This window comes from Patagioenas fasciata, chromosome 3 (assembly GCF_037038585.1).
Source record: "Patagioenas fasciata isolate bPatFas1 chromosome 3, bPatFas1.hap1, whole genome shotgun sequence".
Classification (NCBI taxonomy): domain Eukaryota; kingdom Metazoa; phylum Chordata; class Aves; order Columbiformes; family Columbidae; genus Patagioenas; species Patagioenas fasciata.
In genome coordinates, this window is record NC_092522.1 from 77165036 (window position 1) to 77180330 (window position 15295).

The following is a 15295-nucleotide window of genomic DNA, read 5'->3' on the forward strand; positions in this document are numbered from 1 at the left end:
CTCTCTAAATCTGTTACCACAGAACTCAAAACATACCGGACCTTTCAGACAAGGTCTTTGTCTTCTATGTTTACCCTGTCACATCGCACTTACAAAGCCTGCCAAGATACACAGAGTTGTTAAGTCTCAGCTTATATTAAAACTCTCCTGTAAGTTTCTACTACTTGCCAAGAGTAGTGCACAGGCTTTTCAAAATGTTTCGTTATCACTGCTCAGCACAGAGGCACTATTCTGTAAGAAAGGCTTTAACTTTCAACATACTTTCTATCTTCAAGCCTCAGAAACAACCTGAAGAAAATTCCAAGTTGGATTTGTTTTGTTTTCAGAGTTGTTCAGACCAGAAATACACACTAGAATATAACAGACATCACATGTAGACTGCAGCAACTGAATCCTGTTTCTCCTGGCACTGGTGAGCCTGTTGCAGGTACAGCTCTTTTCGAGGGAGGGCTTGTATACATTTAAAAGAAAAATCAACAACACCACCACAACAAACAAACAAAAAGCCACACAAACCTATCTACAAAGAACCATGCAAGATAACATTTGAATCTGATGGCTAATAACTATGTTAGTATCTTTGCAAGAAGTGCAGAGTCTTACTATCAGGTATCCGCAGAATGCTGGTGAGCTTCTGTTCGTAGATTTCAAATAAAATAATTTCAAGTATAAAATAACAGTATTTCTTTTCTGAAAGTCATATACAGGTCAAACCATATCATCTAGATGTTAGTATTTTGCCTTGTTAATTAGCTTTCATGATAAACGCAGATATAAAAATAGCTTCCTGAAAAAGGTACGAAAGTATTTGAAGTCTATTCCATCGGCTTCTCATTTTTGTTTTACATACTTACAAAGAGGTCTTGAGAGTGTAGAAATGGCAACAGCACTCAGGTTCTTTTAAAGGTTTGGGGCATCTTTTTCAAATTTTAATTTGAAATACAAGCAGTCTAGAGAATAACGTCAGGAGGATATGTTATCAGATATGTTTATTAAAGGAAAGGAAATATTTGGCCCTACTACAAAGGGAAGGTGAATGAACTCCTGTGATTTACTGAAGCTGTCTATGAGGAAACACTTCGTACTTCATATTGCCAAAGTAAATCAAGCTGAAATTGGTAGCAGACCAGCAAATGATCAAAGCTCCACTGAATTACACTGACAGGCATGAAGCAAAAAAATACAGAATTCTTCTAAAAGGCCACTTGAGTTTTTTCTACCGCAGTTTCCCTCCCTTGATTTTACATCTGCCTTTTGTGAAAGCAACTGCTCTGCAAGTTTGATATTAAACCCCAGGATAATGGAATAAGTAAAATTTTCAGAAGCATAAAACTCTTGAAGCCAGTGGCTTAGGTTTATAAACCATTGGTCTTAAAATCATCAGTGCAATCAGAACGAAACTGGTTGCACCCTATATTAATTCAGGAGCAAATGTAATTGGGGACATTCCAATCAGAACACAGTGGTAATAAAAGCTGTAAAAGCTTTTATACAAAACTCTGCACATGAGATCCAGTAACTATCAGATTATAACATAAAATTACTTGGTTTTAAATATGACAAGTTTTACAGGAGAACAAGAGTAGAAGTCATGCATGCAGTAACAAATGGGGCACTTAAGAACTATCATCTTTATTCTGCATAATTTGAGACTGGTCACAGTTACTTTAGCACCATGAAAAACATTAGACATTCATTTCTTACCCCTCTTACAAAGCAGAACTTCAAAGAATGGAGTTAAGGCCAGCAAAACATGTATCTTTTTAACATCAAAAAAACATACAAAATACAATGTCTAGAAAGATACTTAAACACAGTGTCACCAATATTAGGACGTTAGTACAAAAATCACTCTAATCTTAGTATACATAGTTCTGAAACATGAAAAATGCGACACTATATATATTTTTTACTAAAAGGCATCCTGAAAATATGTCAAAGCTTGCATGACTAGGAACTCATTGGCTGGCTGGAACTGTAATGGTGCTGTGCTTGTCACCAGCAAAATGCACAACCGAAAATAAAATGATCACTTCTACCCCAGCTGCCTCCCACATTCCACCACTACAGCTCCAGTAGTTAAATGCAGAGTGTTTGTGTATGCCCTGGTCAAAATACATTGTATTTATATATACATGCACACACTCTTAATATCAGAGGGTCAGTTCTGACAGAAGAGTTAAGATACCTAAGAGTCATCTCCTACTTCATAGAAACTAGCCTGGTCTGTCAGGCTGTGGCTATTGAAAGGTTTAATGCAGGAAAGAAGTTTGAGAACAGAAGGCTGAAAAGTACAATCCATATCCAATGTGGTGTCCATCAGCTTGGACAACCCAGTGTCTCCAAAGGAAAGGGGGAATGTATGGGAATGTATATGCCCAGACTTTGTGTATGAAGAGCCAAAGGAGAACAAGTCAGTTGCGTACCTCATCCGACACTGAATATACCCTGAAGGATGGCCATAGGACGGCTATTGATGTCTTTGAGTGGAGTAAGCAATTTAGCAAGGTCTGTAAATGGTTACTCAAAGTAAACTTTGGGAAAAAAAAAGTTAATGCTGAACAGACCAAAACACACCCCAGATCTGGATCAAAGAGATTCTAAGAACATGTTAATTTCAAGTCTTGGTTTGAGACATGTGCAGGTCTTCCAACATGTAGCCAGAATAAATCCAACAATACTTTTTTATTGATTATACATTGTATGTTGTTGCATAGCTTAGATGCAAATAAGAACCTGAAGAGTTTTAATTATTTCAGACTCTTTGCTGAACAGAATATGAAAATTTGCAAGGATCCCATACCTACTGTGTGTCAGCCATACCTAAAATCAACCCCTTGCTCAAAATTAGTCTTGGTTTCAAGATCTGGTGTATGAATTTACAGCATAGAGTAGGACTGGAAATTTCACACTACCATTTAAGTGAACCTCTTTCTACCCAATTTCTTATGAAGCTTCCCCTGAGAACACTTAATGGGAAAAAGGACAAGGATTACTCTGTTTATAGCATAGGAGAGCAATATCTATGAAAAGTACTCTAGAAACTGCTCTCAAGAGAGGGATGCATCTGAATGATTTAAGGGTTTTCTTGACCTAAGCTAGTATTTTAATTTTACAGTCTATCCCCAACAAGATTAAATCTGCCATTAATTACATCATTTAAAGTATGAGTTCGGCAGGTTTCCTGTGGACAAGACTTCACACCTAAAATTAAGTTTTGTTACAAAAATGTATTTAATTTTACTCAGTCAAAACAAAATGAATATTCAGTGCTTTTCTCTCCCAGTTTTCAGAATAGCAACGATTTCTACATTATGCTGTCTTACTGTTTTTACCATAGTAATCACTCCTGAATGGTTATTCATTCATCATACCCTCTTCCTGCAGTCTGGTTTTGGTTGTGGCTTTTTTTGTGTTTTGTGTTTTGGTTTTGTTTTTAAATGCTGTCCTTCATATTTGTAAGCATAATTTACTTTTTTAATTTACGTTTGGATTTTTATGTACAAATACATTTTAAAAGGGTATGGCAAGAATTAATCCAAACTATTGCTATACTACTACTTTATCATTTCTAAGACAATTATTTTATATTCTCTCCCAGATAATTGATATAGATACAGAGCAGCAAGTCCGGAAGATGCCACAATTACATCAAGATGTCTGGTCACAATTATTTCAAATTGCATCAGTGCTAAAAAGCAGCCTTGGTTTTGGTGAAAAACATCATGATTACACATGAAATGTAAGGCCTGTGAGGAATACTAACTTTTCATAACAAAGTAACAGGAAACAAGAGGCTTTCACCACACTTACTCAACACCTTAGCATTACTTAAATATAAGTTAGTATAATACTAAAAACATCTTCTACAGAAATACTGCAAACAAGAACAGCATAAAGCTGCTAACATACTTTTTATAATGAAGGCAGCATTTTGTAGTCATTTTAATTATCAATACTATGAATATTTTACCGACATTTTCAGAACCGCTTAGGAGGTGCAGAAGCACAAATCCCAGAGAACCTAAATGGACTTCTGTTCCACAAATAGATGTTTGAGATCTTTTTCCACCTCCAAGTCCCTCCCATATACTTCTAACATTTTAAGATTCAATTCTCTTAAATCTCACTCATGTAAACCAGGGCTTTAAATTCTGCAATACAAAAAAAGTATGAGCTTTGGTCTCAAATAATTAGGATGCTTTGCATTATTATATTTAAAGGACATTTTTAAGTTGATAGATGTAAACGTTCTGAGCAATAGTATTGGTAACAACGTTTTATATCACAAATGCGCACGGGCTTTCTGAGCTACTACAGCTCTGGAGAGAGAAAAGACACTAAAGGTTATTTTCAAACAGTGTGCCTTTGGAGTTTATGTAAAGAACAGGTATTGTTACTAATTAAGAAAACATACTTCAAACCTACATTTTGTCTTCAGATCACATTAAGTTTACTCTTTGCTATGACACTTCTAAACAAGAAAACGAAAGTGATTAGTATTGAATAGACCTGAAATAAATAATGATTAAGTATTCCACTGCATTGCTGATCCATATCCACAAATAGTGTACTTGGAAGTGTTTTATGATAAAAAGCAGTGTTTCCATCTCAAAGTATTATGCTTTCAAATATTTTTCAGATAAAGAGGTTTTTGGAAATAGCTGCTTGACAAACAGTTCGTAATACTTACAAATACCTAAGTCATAGGGCCATGTTAAGCAAAATATAGGACATGCAAGACATTTCTTCATATTTGAACAAAATATGGAGCTCCTACACACAACCGAACACAATTATAAAAACCTATAACAAACCTGCATGTTCTCTTAGTGCAAAAAATTTTAATTGTTGAATGTCATTTTAATAGCTTGTGTATATATCCATATTAAAAACAACTTATTGCACTTAGAATATATTCTTTAAAGCTGTCTTGTTTAAGAATAGAAAAGAACCCAAGTACAAAAGAAAAAAAGTGAAATTTAGTCTAACTCATAATACTGCTCCAAAGTATTACTGTGAGTATAATTTCAAAACTATCAACTATTCTGAGATTTAGCTGAAAAAAATTATACATGTATACATTAATAGTATTGCCTTTACCAAATATTAAAAAAAAAAAAATTCAGCAGTTTTACTTCTGAATGTGTTTATACTCAGAGCTTAGGTTGTGCATGTTCCAAACCTGTGCCCATCAAAAACTTCATCCTTAATGTTTTTTGTTTGGGCTACTGTGAAAATGTGAATCAATGCAAAACCAGGTGAATGTTTAAGCAAACTGAGCAGGCTGGAGTATTTAGAGAAAATAGGTGTTTAATGATTTAGCTTTCTAATTATTTCAGCAATAGCTAAGGGAATCAAAAAGATACATATTTGTGTTCATGATATAGAATTTGTAAAAGCCTGTAAAACAGCATGAGAAACTTCAACAAAAAAGAGTCATAAGAGCTACTACTTTTTCCAGTATAAACACCCACGCGTGTGCCTGCGTTGGGTGGTCCATAAAAGTTATTGAAGAATCCTGGGTCAGTGAACCAAAAACAGCTTTCACACTCCCAGAAATGGGTTCTGATGAGTTAGAAAAATATTCTCTTCACACACTAATGCTACAAAACTTCAAATACCTTGAGAATGTGGCTTGTGATCAAACTTCATGACTCATCAGAAAAAGTTCAAAAGTATAAAAGTTTATTATAGCAGTTTTGCAATTTGAGCAATAGTTCAAATCTTCTTTAGCATCATATAGTATCTTCAGCCAAAAAGTACTAGTCTAGCTTCAGTAGAAGTAGGTCAGGCTGGTACAGGAAAAGAGAGCATCATCAAAAACCAGATTCTGTTTCTTTGACTGGCTTTTCTGTAGCGTCCAACACCAAAGCACTTTCGTTTTCCAGCATTTTCTCAGTAGTTTCAACATCAACAGGTTTTGCTCTTTCTTTTAACTTCTGCCGTTCATGAACCCAGGGGATGAAACATAATATAGCTCCGCCAACGAGGGGAGGGACTCCAGCCAGGTAAAATGCGACATCATAGGTGCCGAGGTGATCACGCAGCAAGCCTGGAAAGACAGAAAGTCGTCACTGATAAATAACTGAGCACTGTGAATCCACAAAACATGTCTTCTCTTTGGATTCAGGAGCCTGAGAGCTGGAACAGGTTATTAACCACTAATCTGACTACCTGATGGCCAAATATAGCTGTATATATAGGTAGAAGGGTGTTCCAGACTTAAAGACTCCAAGGAATGAAGAACTCAGTATGTCACCACTCAACCATTTAATTACCACCCATCACTGAAACCCACATACCTTATTTCCTATTTGAATTTGGCTCATTTCAGCTTCTCCAGCATTTGAATCTTGCAATGAATTGGAGAAATTCTCCCTCTTTTGGCAACAGCTGTCTTTGATCAAGGCACCTCAATCTTATTCCAAATATACTGCACATACTGCATTCTTAAAAGCCTCTTACGAAAGAGTGTGTTTTCCAACAATTCACTCTAGTTGCTCTCAAAACTCCTCCCATTAATCAAATGTTATTTAAGTATTAATAGGTGTGATAGTGTCTCCAGATCAGGACTTGCCTTGTCTAGGCTGTTCTAGCTTTAAAATTTTGTTCTTTATAATACTACATAGTTCATTCAAATCTCACTAAGTATCTTTCAGTAGCACTCACAAGACCTCAGGGTAAATTATGATTGGAAATCAGCAGTGGTAAGGATTGTAGCTTAAGCTATTTTCATCTCTTAAAGAACTTAAGAGTCTTCATCTTCAAAACCAGTACTTTGTCAAACAGTCTCCCATCAAAGAATTAAAAATGCCAGTGTTCCTGCTTGTAAGAAGCCATTAAAGTGACCAGAGCTGTTATCCTCACAATTGTTTTTGCATGAGCGTATTTTGGAGTCTGATTTTCAGATTCCAATTTGGAATCCTTCTATAACACAATCAACAGATAGGCTGTCACCTCAACAGCATGGAAAATATCAGGTCTTCAATCCAACTGGAAGCCCATCTTTCTTTTATATCTGCATAATTTGGTAAAAAAGACTGAAGTAAACTTTAAAGAGTATATTAAATTAATAAGCCATGAACAGCAGTTAAATTCACCATATATGTGCAGAGAAAACTAAATGCACTGCATATGATGTAAGAACAGAAAATATGGCCAAAAGTCATGCAGCCATGGAAACATCTACAGCCAACAGCCCATATCTATACTTACCTGCAATGGGTGGACCCACTGTCATAGGTATTGACATGAATCCTAGTAGAAATCCTATGGCCTGGGAGACATCCTGAGCCCCAACAAGTTCAAAGGCAATAGGAGCCATAATGCAAATGAAGCACCCATCAAACAGGCCCATGAAGAGACAGACAGCAACGAGACCTCCAAAGACATGGCACAGTGGAATCATCATAGACATCAGGCCAATAAAGAAGAATGAGGCCACCTGAACATGACCAAGGGAAAAAAATAAAAACATACTACATCAAATCAGCAAAGACACAGAACAGATGAGCTTTGTTGCATTTGTGATGAATTGTCTTCCTGTGTTTACTTTAAAATAAATAAGAAGTCTCCATGGGCTACCACCATCAGAAGTCATGCAACCAAGATAAAACAAACACAGGTAACTGTCATGACATGTGAAGAAATTCCAGTACCCATTTCACAAGTTTTCAAAATGCATTTATAATCATTTTGCAGTGACTACGTAAGGTCATCTCTCGTGCATCAATGTTTTTTGAAAAGTTACTCTCTGCTCTTTTCACAAATGAAAGCCAAAAGTTTTCTAGCTAACACACTTTAGACTCCTCACTGTTGGAATTTAAGTAAAAATATCAGTCTGATGAGTGATTACCTCAGGGTGCTTATATTCAGAGGTGGTGTTTGAAAGTCTCATTTCCATTCTTCCACATAAAGGTATCGTGTTGTATTCTTATAGCCATGCATGCTTACAAAGATATTATAATCTTAGACTAAGATTTTTTGGGGTTTGTAAATTAAAGGAATAAAATTTTAAAGTTTTGTTTGTGTGGCTTCTATATGTCAGCATAGGAGACCTCAGCAAAAATTAACCTGTTTTTCCTGCTTAAAACTAGGTGAAACCAACAGCACTCAGAAGCATCCTAGTTCATTCCCTAAACAAAAGCTGATGGTTTTCAGTTCTAGCTATTAAAAGAATAAAAAAAAAGTAGTTTTACTGCAAGATTGGTATTTGCACTTTGTAAATCATGTGTGCATCCCAATTCTGCCTTTTCACTTTTTATCATAATATCGACATTTTTTGAATGAGTAAAAGTAGGTATTAATCAATGCAAATGAATGAGATACAGTCCCAGTGTATATCATCATGAAATCTAAATTTGTGTAACTATGGCAACAAATACTCCATCTTCAGAAAGTTGGTTCTTTCCTAAGAATTTTTATTTTCAATAATGTAATACAGATAATAGCCATTAGATGTCTCCCTTGTTACGCATTTTGAAACACGCAATGGTTGATAACATGCAAGTTTAACTAAAAGTTTACACTAACACTGCTACCCTCTTGAAAAAACAGCTTTTACATGTGGAGGGGAAAAAAAGAATGTATATCCTTCTTCATCCCCAAGCTTCAGCATTCCTGGAAGCTGTGACCCTTTCTCCTTGTGGGTCCCCTCAAACTCAGGACATTCTATGGTTCTATGAAGTAACCCCCTTCATTCAGCAAAATCTCTAACTAAGCACCTCTTATAGTCCCATGGCTTTACTGGTGTGCACTATGCACAGACATACTTGACATCAAATTTTCCCTATCAAGATCAAGAAAAGCGATCCAAAATCCTTAACGGAGAAACATGGGAGAAAAAAAAATGTTTCTGCAACCATTATGAAATCATGGAATAAAACAAAGCAGAATCCAGAGACTCTCCAAAGGTTTTCTCACTCACATGCTAATGACTAGCAATTTATTTTAGTCTCAGCTGAAAACAGCCAGCAGGTAGTATACATGTTTCCTTAGCATTAAACAAGAAAAAAAAAAAAAAAAAAAAAGATTCATTAACTTTGTGCCAAAGGTTCCTATGATCAAAAACCATACACTGGGTTCCCTAGAGTTTTGAAGTTTCTCAGATTTGACTCTCCAGTAAGTTAATTCTGCTTACTTAACAGTACTTGAATCCAAAGCCTTCAGAATATTGTTTGCATGTTCCTTCAGAACAGTTTGAAGACATACCTGTAAATAGACTTTTTTTGCACCAGGAATATAATCTGCAACTCTGCCAAAGATCAGTCTGCCAACTCCTGAAGTAACACCCAGACACAGCAGCAGCACTTCTTCTGGCACACTGTCACCAAATCTGTCTTTTACGTGCTTCATCTGTTTAAAAAGAGGGTTGAGAAAATAAACTGGCTTTAGAGTTAAAAGGAAGATAAACCTTAGATAACTTGAGTTAAATAGAAATAATCTGTGAATCTCAGACTTACGAATATGGCTACAAATAGTCTACTAATTTACTCTGCTTTTATGGATTTTTAGAATAAGTTTTGCACCAGCTTAACAGTAGTAAGCGCCATACAATAAAAACAATCAGAAAACATGTTGTTTTATTCACAATTAATGAATTCAAGAAAACAACAAGGCTGCATCTAATACCAAGATAACTGAAGAGAACCTGAAGAGAACCCAGAAAGATTCTCCCCAGCCACTTTTAATTTACTAGTCATAGATATAAAATAATGCAGAAAACATAGAAGATGTCTAGAACCGGTGGCTTCACTGGCTGGGACACGCTCTCAGGTCTGAAGGTGATGCACGAGTATCACTACAGTACTGTTCTGGGCATTAAGACATGAGATACCCGCTACCAAACTTATAGGATATCCCAGGGCAAGAGCAAGAAGCATGGGGCAGAGAGCCAGAGGCCAGAAAATGCAAGAAGGAGGGGCCCTCCAGACTGTCTCATCCTGACATCCATGGTCACCATGACATCCAGGGGCAAGGAGGAAGAGGAGCAGGAACCACCTGCAGTGCCAAACACACCAGCAAGTGCTTCCAGGAGAGGATGCAGCTACAGCAGCGACAAAGGGTAGAATGATTCATCAGCCACTTCAACCTAAAGAACTAAAGCAACTGACCAAAAATTCTGACAGTAGACCCTCAGCTACTATGTGATGAACTACCAGTAACTCTAACCTTCCAAGTTCATGTTAAAAATATATGTATTGTTTCTTTCCACACTGCTTATCTCTGAATGTTTTTTTAAATCAACCATGAAGACCAGAAATTACCCCATAAGACAGATTTGTTGCACACTCACTTTCTTGAAACACACTTGGCAATACCAAATATGCCAACGGGGCTTTAGATGTAGAAGTCGTTTGCATAGTCCTGCCACCTGTGCTCATAACTAATTCCAAACAAGAAGCTGTAAAGACTCAGAGGTGAGAAGAAGCAAACAGAAGAAACTGATATGTGAGGGAGACAAGGTGACCACAGGGCAACAGCTGCACAACAATTTTTGTTATTAGTTCTGATCATATAACAACTTCAAACTAGAGAACCCTTATTTTCCTATCTATAAAATGGGAAATTTCAGTTTTAGTAAATACTTCTAGAGCAAAAGAGTCACAATGTTCTTTCCTGGCCAGAGTGTTAATACATAAGCAAAGGCTTCTTTTCCAATAAAAACAGTGACAGTGATTTTCTTAAGTATAAAGTCAGTTGGCTTTTGTTTATATGTCACAGAAAGTCTATTAAATCTAATATTAATTTGTCCAATATAATTGATTTTGTCTGAAAGGGAAAAAGGGTTAGTGGTTTGGGTTTGATTTTAATGAATAACTTCTAACTTCAATTGAAGACAGATGCTTGCTCTATTTTTGAGGGTTTTTTTTCCTTTCCCATTTGGGAACACAATCTAAACTTCTCTTCTGAAATGATATTTAAACAGAAAAGGTAAGTTGTTCTATTTATTCCCTTTCTGTCAAAGGCAGGAACAGGAAAAGCTGACAGTTTTCCCACCCCTACCTTTACATGTCTGTCAGCACCTGCTGGCCCAGCCAGCAAGAGAAGCCAAGGTATTTTCTGCCATTCTTGTCACCTGTTCCATGTTTCTGCAGCCTCTGGCTTGTTTTATTTGCAGAAGTGATTCATGCACTCCCCAGAGGCTTTTCAAGAGGTAAAGCTCTACATCTAGATAACTATCAACCCTGCCTCTGCAACACTCAAGTGAAATGCTGTGCTCTCTTAGATCAATGGGGGAATACTGGATTAAATCCACTCCTTAAGTAGGAAAATAACCACTACTCATCTCTTATCTTCAAATATCCAAATCAGTGTCTAGTTTTTTAGCTTTCACTTCTTTTACACACACCATAAAGAAAGCTTCCAACAAGATATGCAGAGAAACTTCTTCCCCAGGAGGACAGTGGCACAGGCTGCCCAGAGAGCTTGTTCAGTCTTCTTCCTTGGATGTTTTCCAGACCCAGCTGCACAAAGCCCTGAGCAGCCTGGTCTGGTCTCAGAGCTGACCCTATGACCCTCAACAGCAAACTCAATCTGCAGTAATATAGTCACTAAGCAAGCAGAAAGTAACAGCAGTATTATTAACTGAATATTTACAAATACAGTGATTCAGGATTAATTCAGTGCTGCAAGTGCTAACTCATTATGGACTTAGAGACATTTATTGTAACTATCGGTTAAATACATTTATTTATGATGAAGTAATTAAAACAAAGTTCAGATTTCCACAGATTTTAACTGATAAACTTAAGAAATCCCAGGATGGGCAGTTACTTGTGAACCTTCTCAGGCAGTATCTCATGCATTAATGCTCTTGTCATTGCAGAACAATATAGGCTGTAATTACGTGACTCTTTAGGCATTATCTACAGCAGTCAAATGGGGACCCAGGCACACAGCAGCACATTAAAAGCATTTTCCTGTGGGTGTTGCCTGTTCTCAGTAATGCAGCTAGTTCTTCCCTCATTAGAACTGTGTGCATGCTGAATTGCAGGGTTTGATTTTTCCAAGTGTAGAAAAGGCCTGTAACTTTGCCTGAGCCAACCAGTACAAGATTTTTCAGACTGGCATGGCTTTGTTGCTATTTAAAGTAAGTTCTCTTTGTACAATCCAATTTTCCAAATCAAGACAGACACAATGTAACAGAACACATCCCTGGCACCAGCATTTTACCTTGTACTCTTGCTCTCTCTTATCAGGGTAATGCATACAAACAGATCTTACTATCCACGTTCTTATTATTGTTGGGGCAAGGCTAGAAGAAATATTGGCTGCTTGGTAATAGCTGGAATGCTTTCAGATATACTGCCTCTGCCGACCTCTCTCCATCCAACCAAGACCCAGAATTTGCCAAGATCTTCCATCCAATGCACACACATTTCAGTTACAGTCATGCACTAAATCAAAGATAGAGCAATCTGAGCATAGTTCTGGTTCCTTTTTCCAAACACAAAGAACCTACATCTGAAAGAAGATGTAATGAACTTGTAAGAAATAATTCTCTGTCAACTGCTTTTCTCCTGTGTATATTCAATTTTGGGAATTCCCAATCAAGTAAAGCTTTAGTACACTAAACACAATGCAATCTCTCACAGAAAGAGATGGCCAGCAGCAATATATAACCTAGAAAACTTTGAGCACATAGAAAACAGCACTTCAAGTCCTGATGTCTCACACTATCCTTAGGCTGTTTCTGAACAAAGAGTACTGCTGGTATCACTTGTAAATTGGAGATACTATTCCTAACTGCTCCAAATTCAAAGAGATGAGGGGAGTTCCTTTGATATGGATTTATCTTTTCCAGACAAGAAAAGAAAAAGGATAGCCTGCACAAACTTTTTATTCTTCATGCTTTCCAGAAATGCATTAGTTCTATAGAAATCCAAGCAAAACTGTGCTTCCTTGGAACACAAAGTGGTAAGCTGTGCCTGTAAGTAACAAAGATGAACCTTTGCATGTAGTGTCAGATGAGTCTGAAACAACCTTACAGTCAAAAAACTGATCAGAGACTGAATCTATCATAGGGCTTACGGTATGGAATCTGCTCTGAGGTAGAAGCACTTGTTATATTCAGCACCACTTTAGTAATATTGTTTTTTCAGTACTAATTGGCCCTTTTAGCCATGCAACAATTTTAAATCCAGACACCCCAAATAATTCTAGACTGGTGTAAAGTATCAGACAGCCATCAATCTGGACATGGCAATATCTCCACAATTTATTTATTTGATTATTACTACTGTGGCCTTCAAAAACCCATTCAGTATTATTAGGAAGCACAATGGCCTTGTCATTACATCACTCAGATGATTTTTTTTTTCCCAAGCTATAAGTCCAAGAAAGGAAAAAGACAAAAATAATCTAAGTGCATGTCCAAGTAAGGGTATTTGCAACTGGCAGGACACAAATGGAGTGGTATGTGTTGAAAAAAAAATATACTGGTGCTCATCTTCAAGACTACAGTTAAATTAAAATCAAAATTTCAGAAAACTAAAAGCTTAGGTTTACTTCACATATATCTCTTGAGAAAAGAACAGCCTTACAGAAAACATTCAGATCTTTCTGTGCTGTTAGTGCCATCACACAGCTGCCTCCCTTCAATAAACAAGTCAACCACAAGCCTTAGACAAGCCAACTCCTTCAATGACCTTGAAAAAAAAAAATATTACTTTTTGCCTTGATAAACATACATCAAGAACTTTGCAGTGAACTGTCCTGAAAGACTGAAAGCTCCAGGATGTGCTGCAAAACAGAGCATACAGTAACTCTGGGCAAATCACTCTTCATTCTCTAACATAAGGATTCTCCATGAATGGGGGGAGGGGTATGGAGTGGGCAGAAATCAGAGAAAGACACTTGGTTGGCAGAACTGTATGAAGATCATCTAATGCAAATACGTTTCTGGTCCAGACTCCACCAAAGAAACTTTTACTGATGAACCAAAAACTAGCAAACAAACCATTAAGTCCTGACGTGAACATCTACTGGAACAATGTTCTTCATGTTAAGTTACATGAAATAGCATTACTAACATGTAATGCAGATCCATTAAGGGAGTGTCATCGTTCTGAGATGTACACAGCAGTATTTTTTAGAAACTAAGTGTCTTCACATGACAAAAATATACATATATGCACATTCAAGATAATTCCTGTTTACATACTTGTCACAACAGTGATACTTCCTCTTTCTGTCTCTGGTCAATTTAGTCTACATAATGAACAAGGAGAGAATTAAAGAGACAAGGTGATTATTACATTACAACCAGAAAAATTTACTAAGCAAAGCAGATTAAACAAAATAATCCATGCATCATGAAGATTCAGAACAAGTACAACCTGAATTTGTTAACTAAAACCTGTTGACAGGTTAACTGTGAAGCCTATTTAACATAAAGGTTCAGAATTCACATTAGATAAATAAAAACTCAGGTTGACATAGTTAAAATATTTTTTTCCCCCCCAAATAGCTAGTCCTGAAGAAATTTGCCCTAAAAAATGGGGAAAAAAGTAAAATCTCAGAGCTGTTAAGAGTTATCTTTAAGAGTATGTGAAGGATGGGTTACTCAGAGATCAAAACAGGCAACTGACAACATAAAACTTAAATTGGAAAAAACAAGTCAATGGTTGTTAACCGATAAACAGTTTTTATACTTAGAGTCACAAATGCTGATCATTTTTAAAGCAATTAAACCAGTTCTCAGATCTTGAGAGTGTGGATGCCAATTAGTAGGCTTGAAAGACATTCAGGGAATAGTACAAGAAAGTACACTGGGGCCTGAGAAAAGCCCAAAGCATGGGGGATGACCCCTACACTGCTATGCAAGAGAGTCTATGACTTCTGCTCTTTCCTTCTGCTGCTCCACTCAGTGTCTCAGGATATTTGCAGCTCCCATCCTCCAGTAGTAGCTCCTGGAGGTGCCAGCAGATACCAGATCCCATTGCAGCCACAAGAGACAGCATAAAGAGATGGGCACAAGGATACTGGTGGGATTGGTGTGGGTTGGGCGGCAACAGCAACACAGATTGAGCACACTCATGTCTGGGGAACCTCACAGGTACTGCGAACAAGGATAAGGAATAAAGCCAGGGGATATGTAAGAACTGAAGTGTTACATATATTTGAGTATTGAGAGTTAAACTGTCACAGAACTTACCCCCTTTAAGCATTTTTAAAGTAGATTCTCATTGGTGACTACAACCCACAACTTAGCCTTAGTTCTATGTGTTCCTTGTGGCCCTAAAGCAGTGTTTCCTGGGCTTGCCTTATTCCCAAAACTCTAACTAGCCAT

General features: G+C 37.0%; 1 protein-coding gene across 1 annotated transcript in view; it reads right to left on the minus strand.

Moving 5' to 3' along the window:
- Positions 1-5295: 5295 nt before the first annotated feature.
- The window catches only part of SLC16A10 (solute carrier family 16 member 10), a 68184-nt gene continuing 58184 nt past the window's right edge, over positions 5296-15295 (minus strand). Inside the window, exons 4-6 of the mRNA XM_065834462.2 lie at positions 9214-9357; positions 7219-7447; positions 5296-6055 (exon numbers count right to left, since the gene is read on the minus strand). Of these exons, the coding sequence (XP_065690534.1) occupies positions 5820-6055; positions 7219-7447; positions 9214-9357 (609 nt within the window). The 3' untranslated portion in view covers positions 5296-5819. The remainder of the gene's footprint in view (positions 6056-7218; positions 7448-9213; positions 9358-15295) is intronic.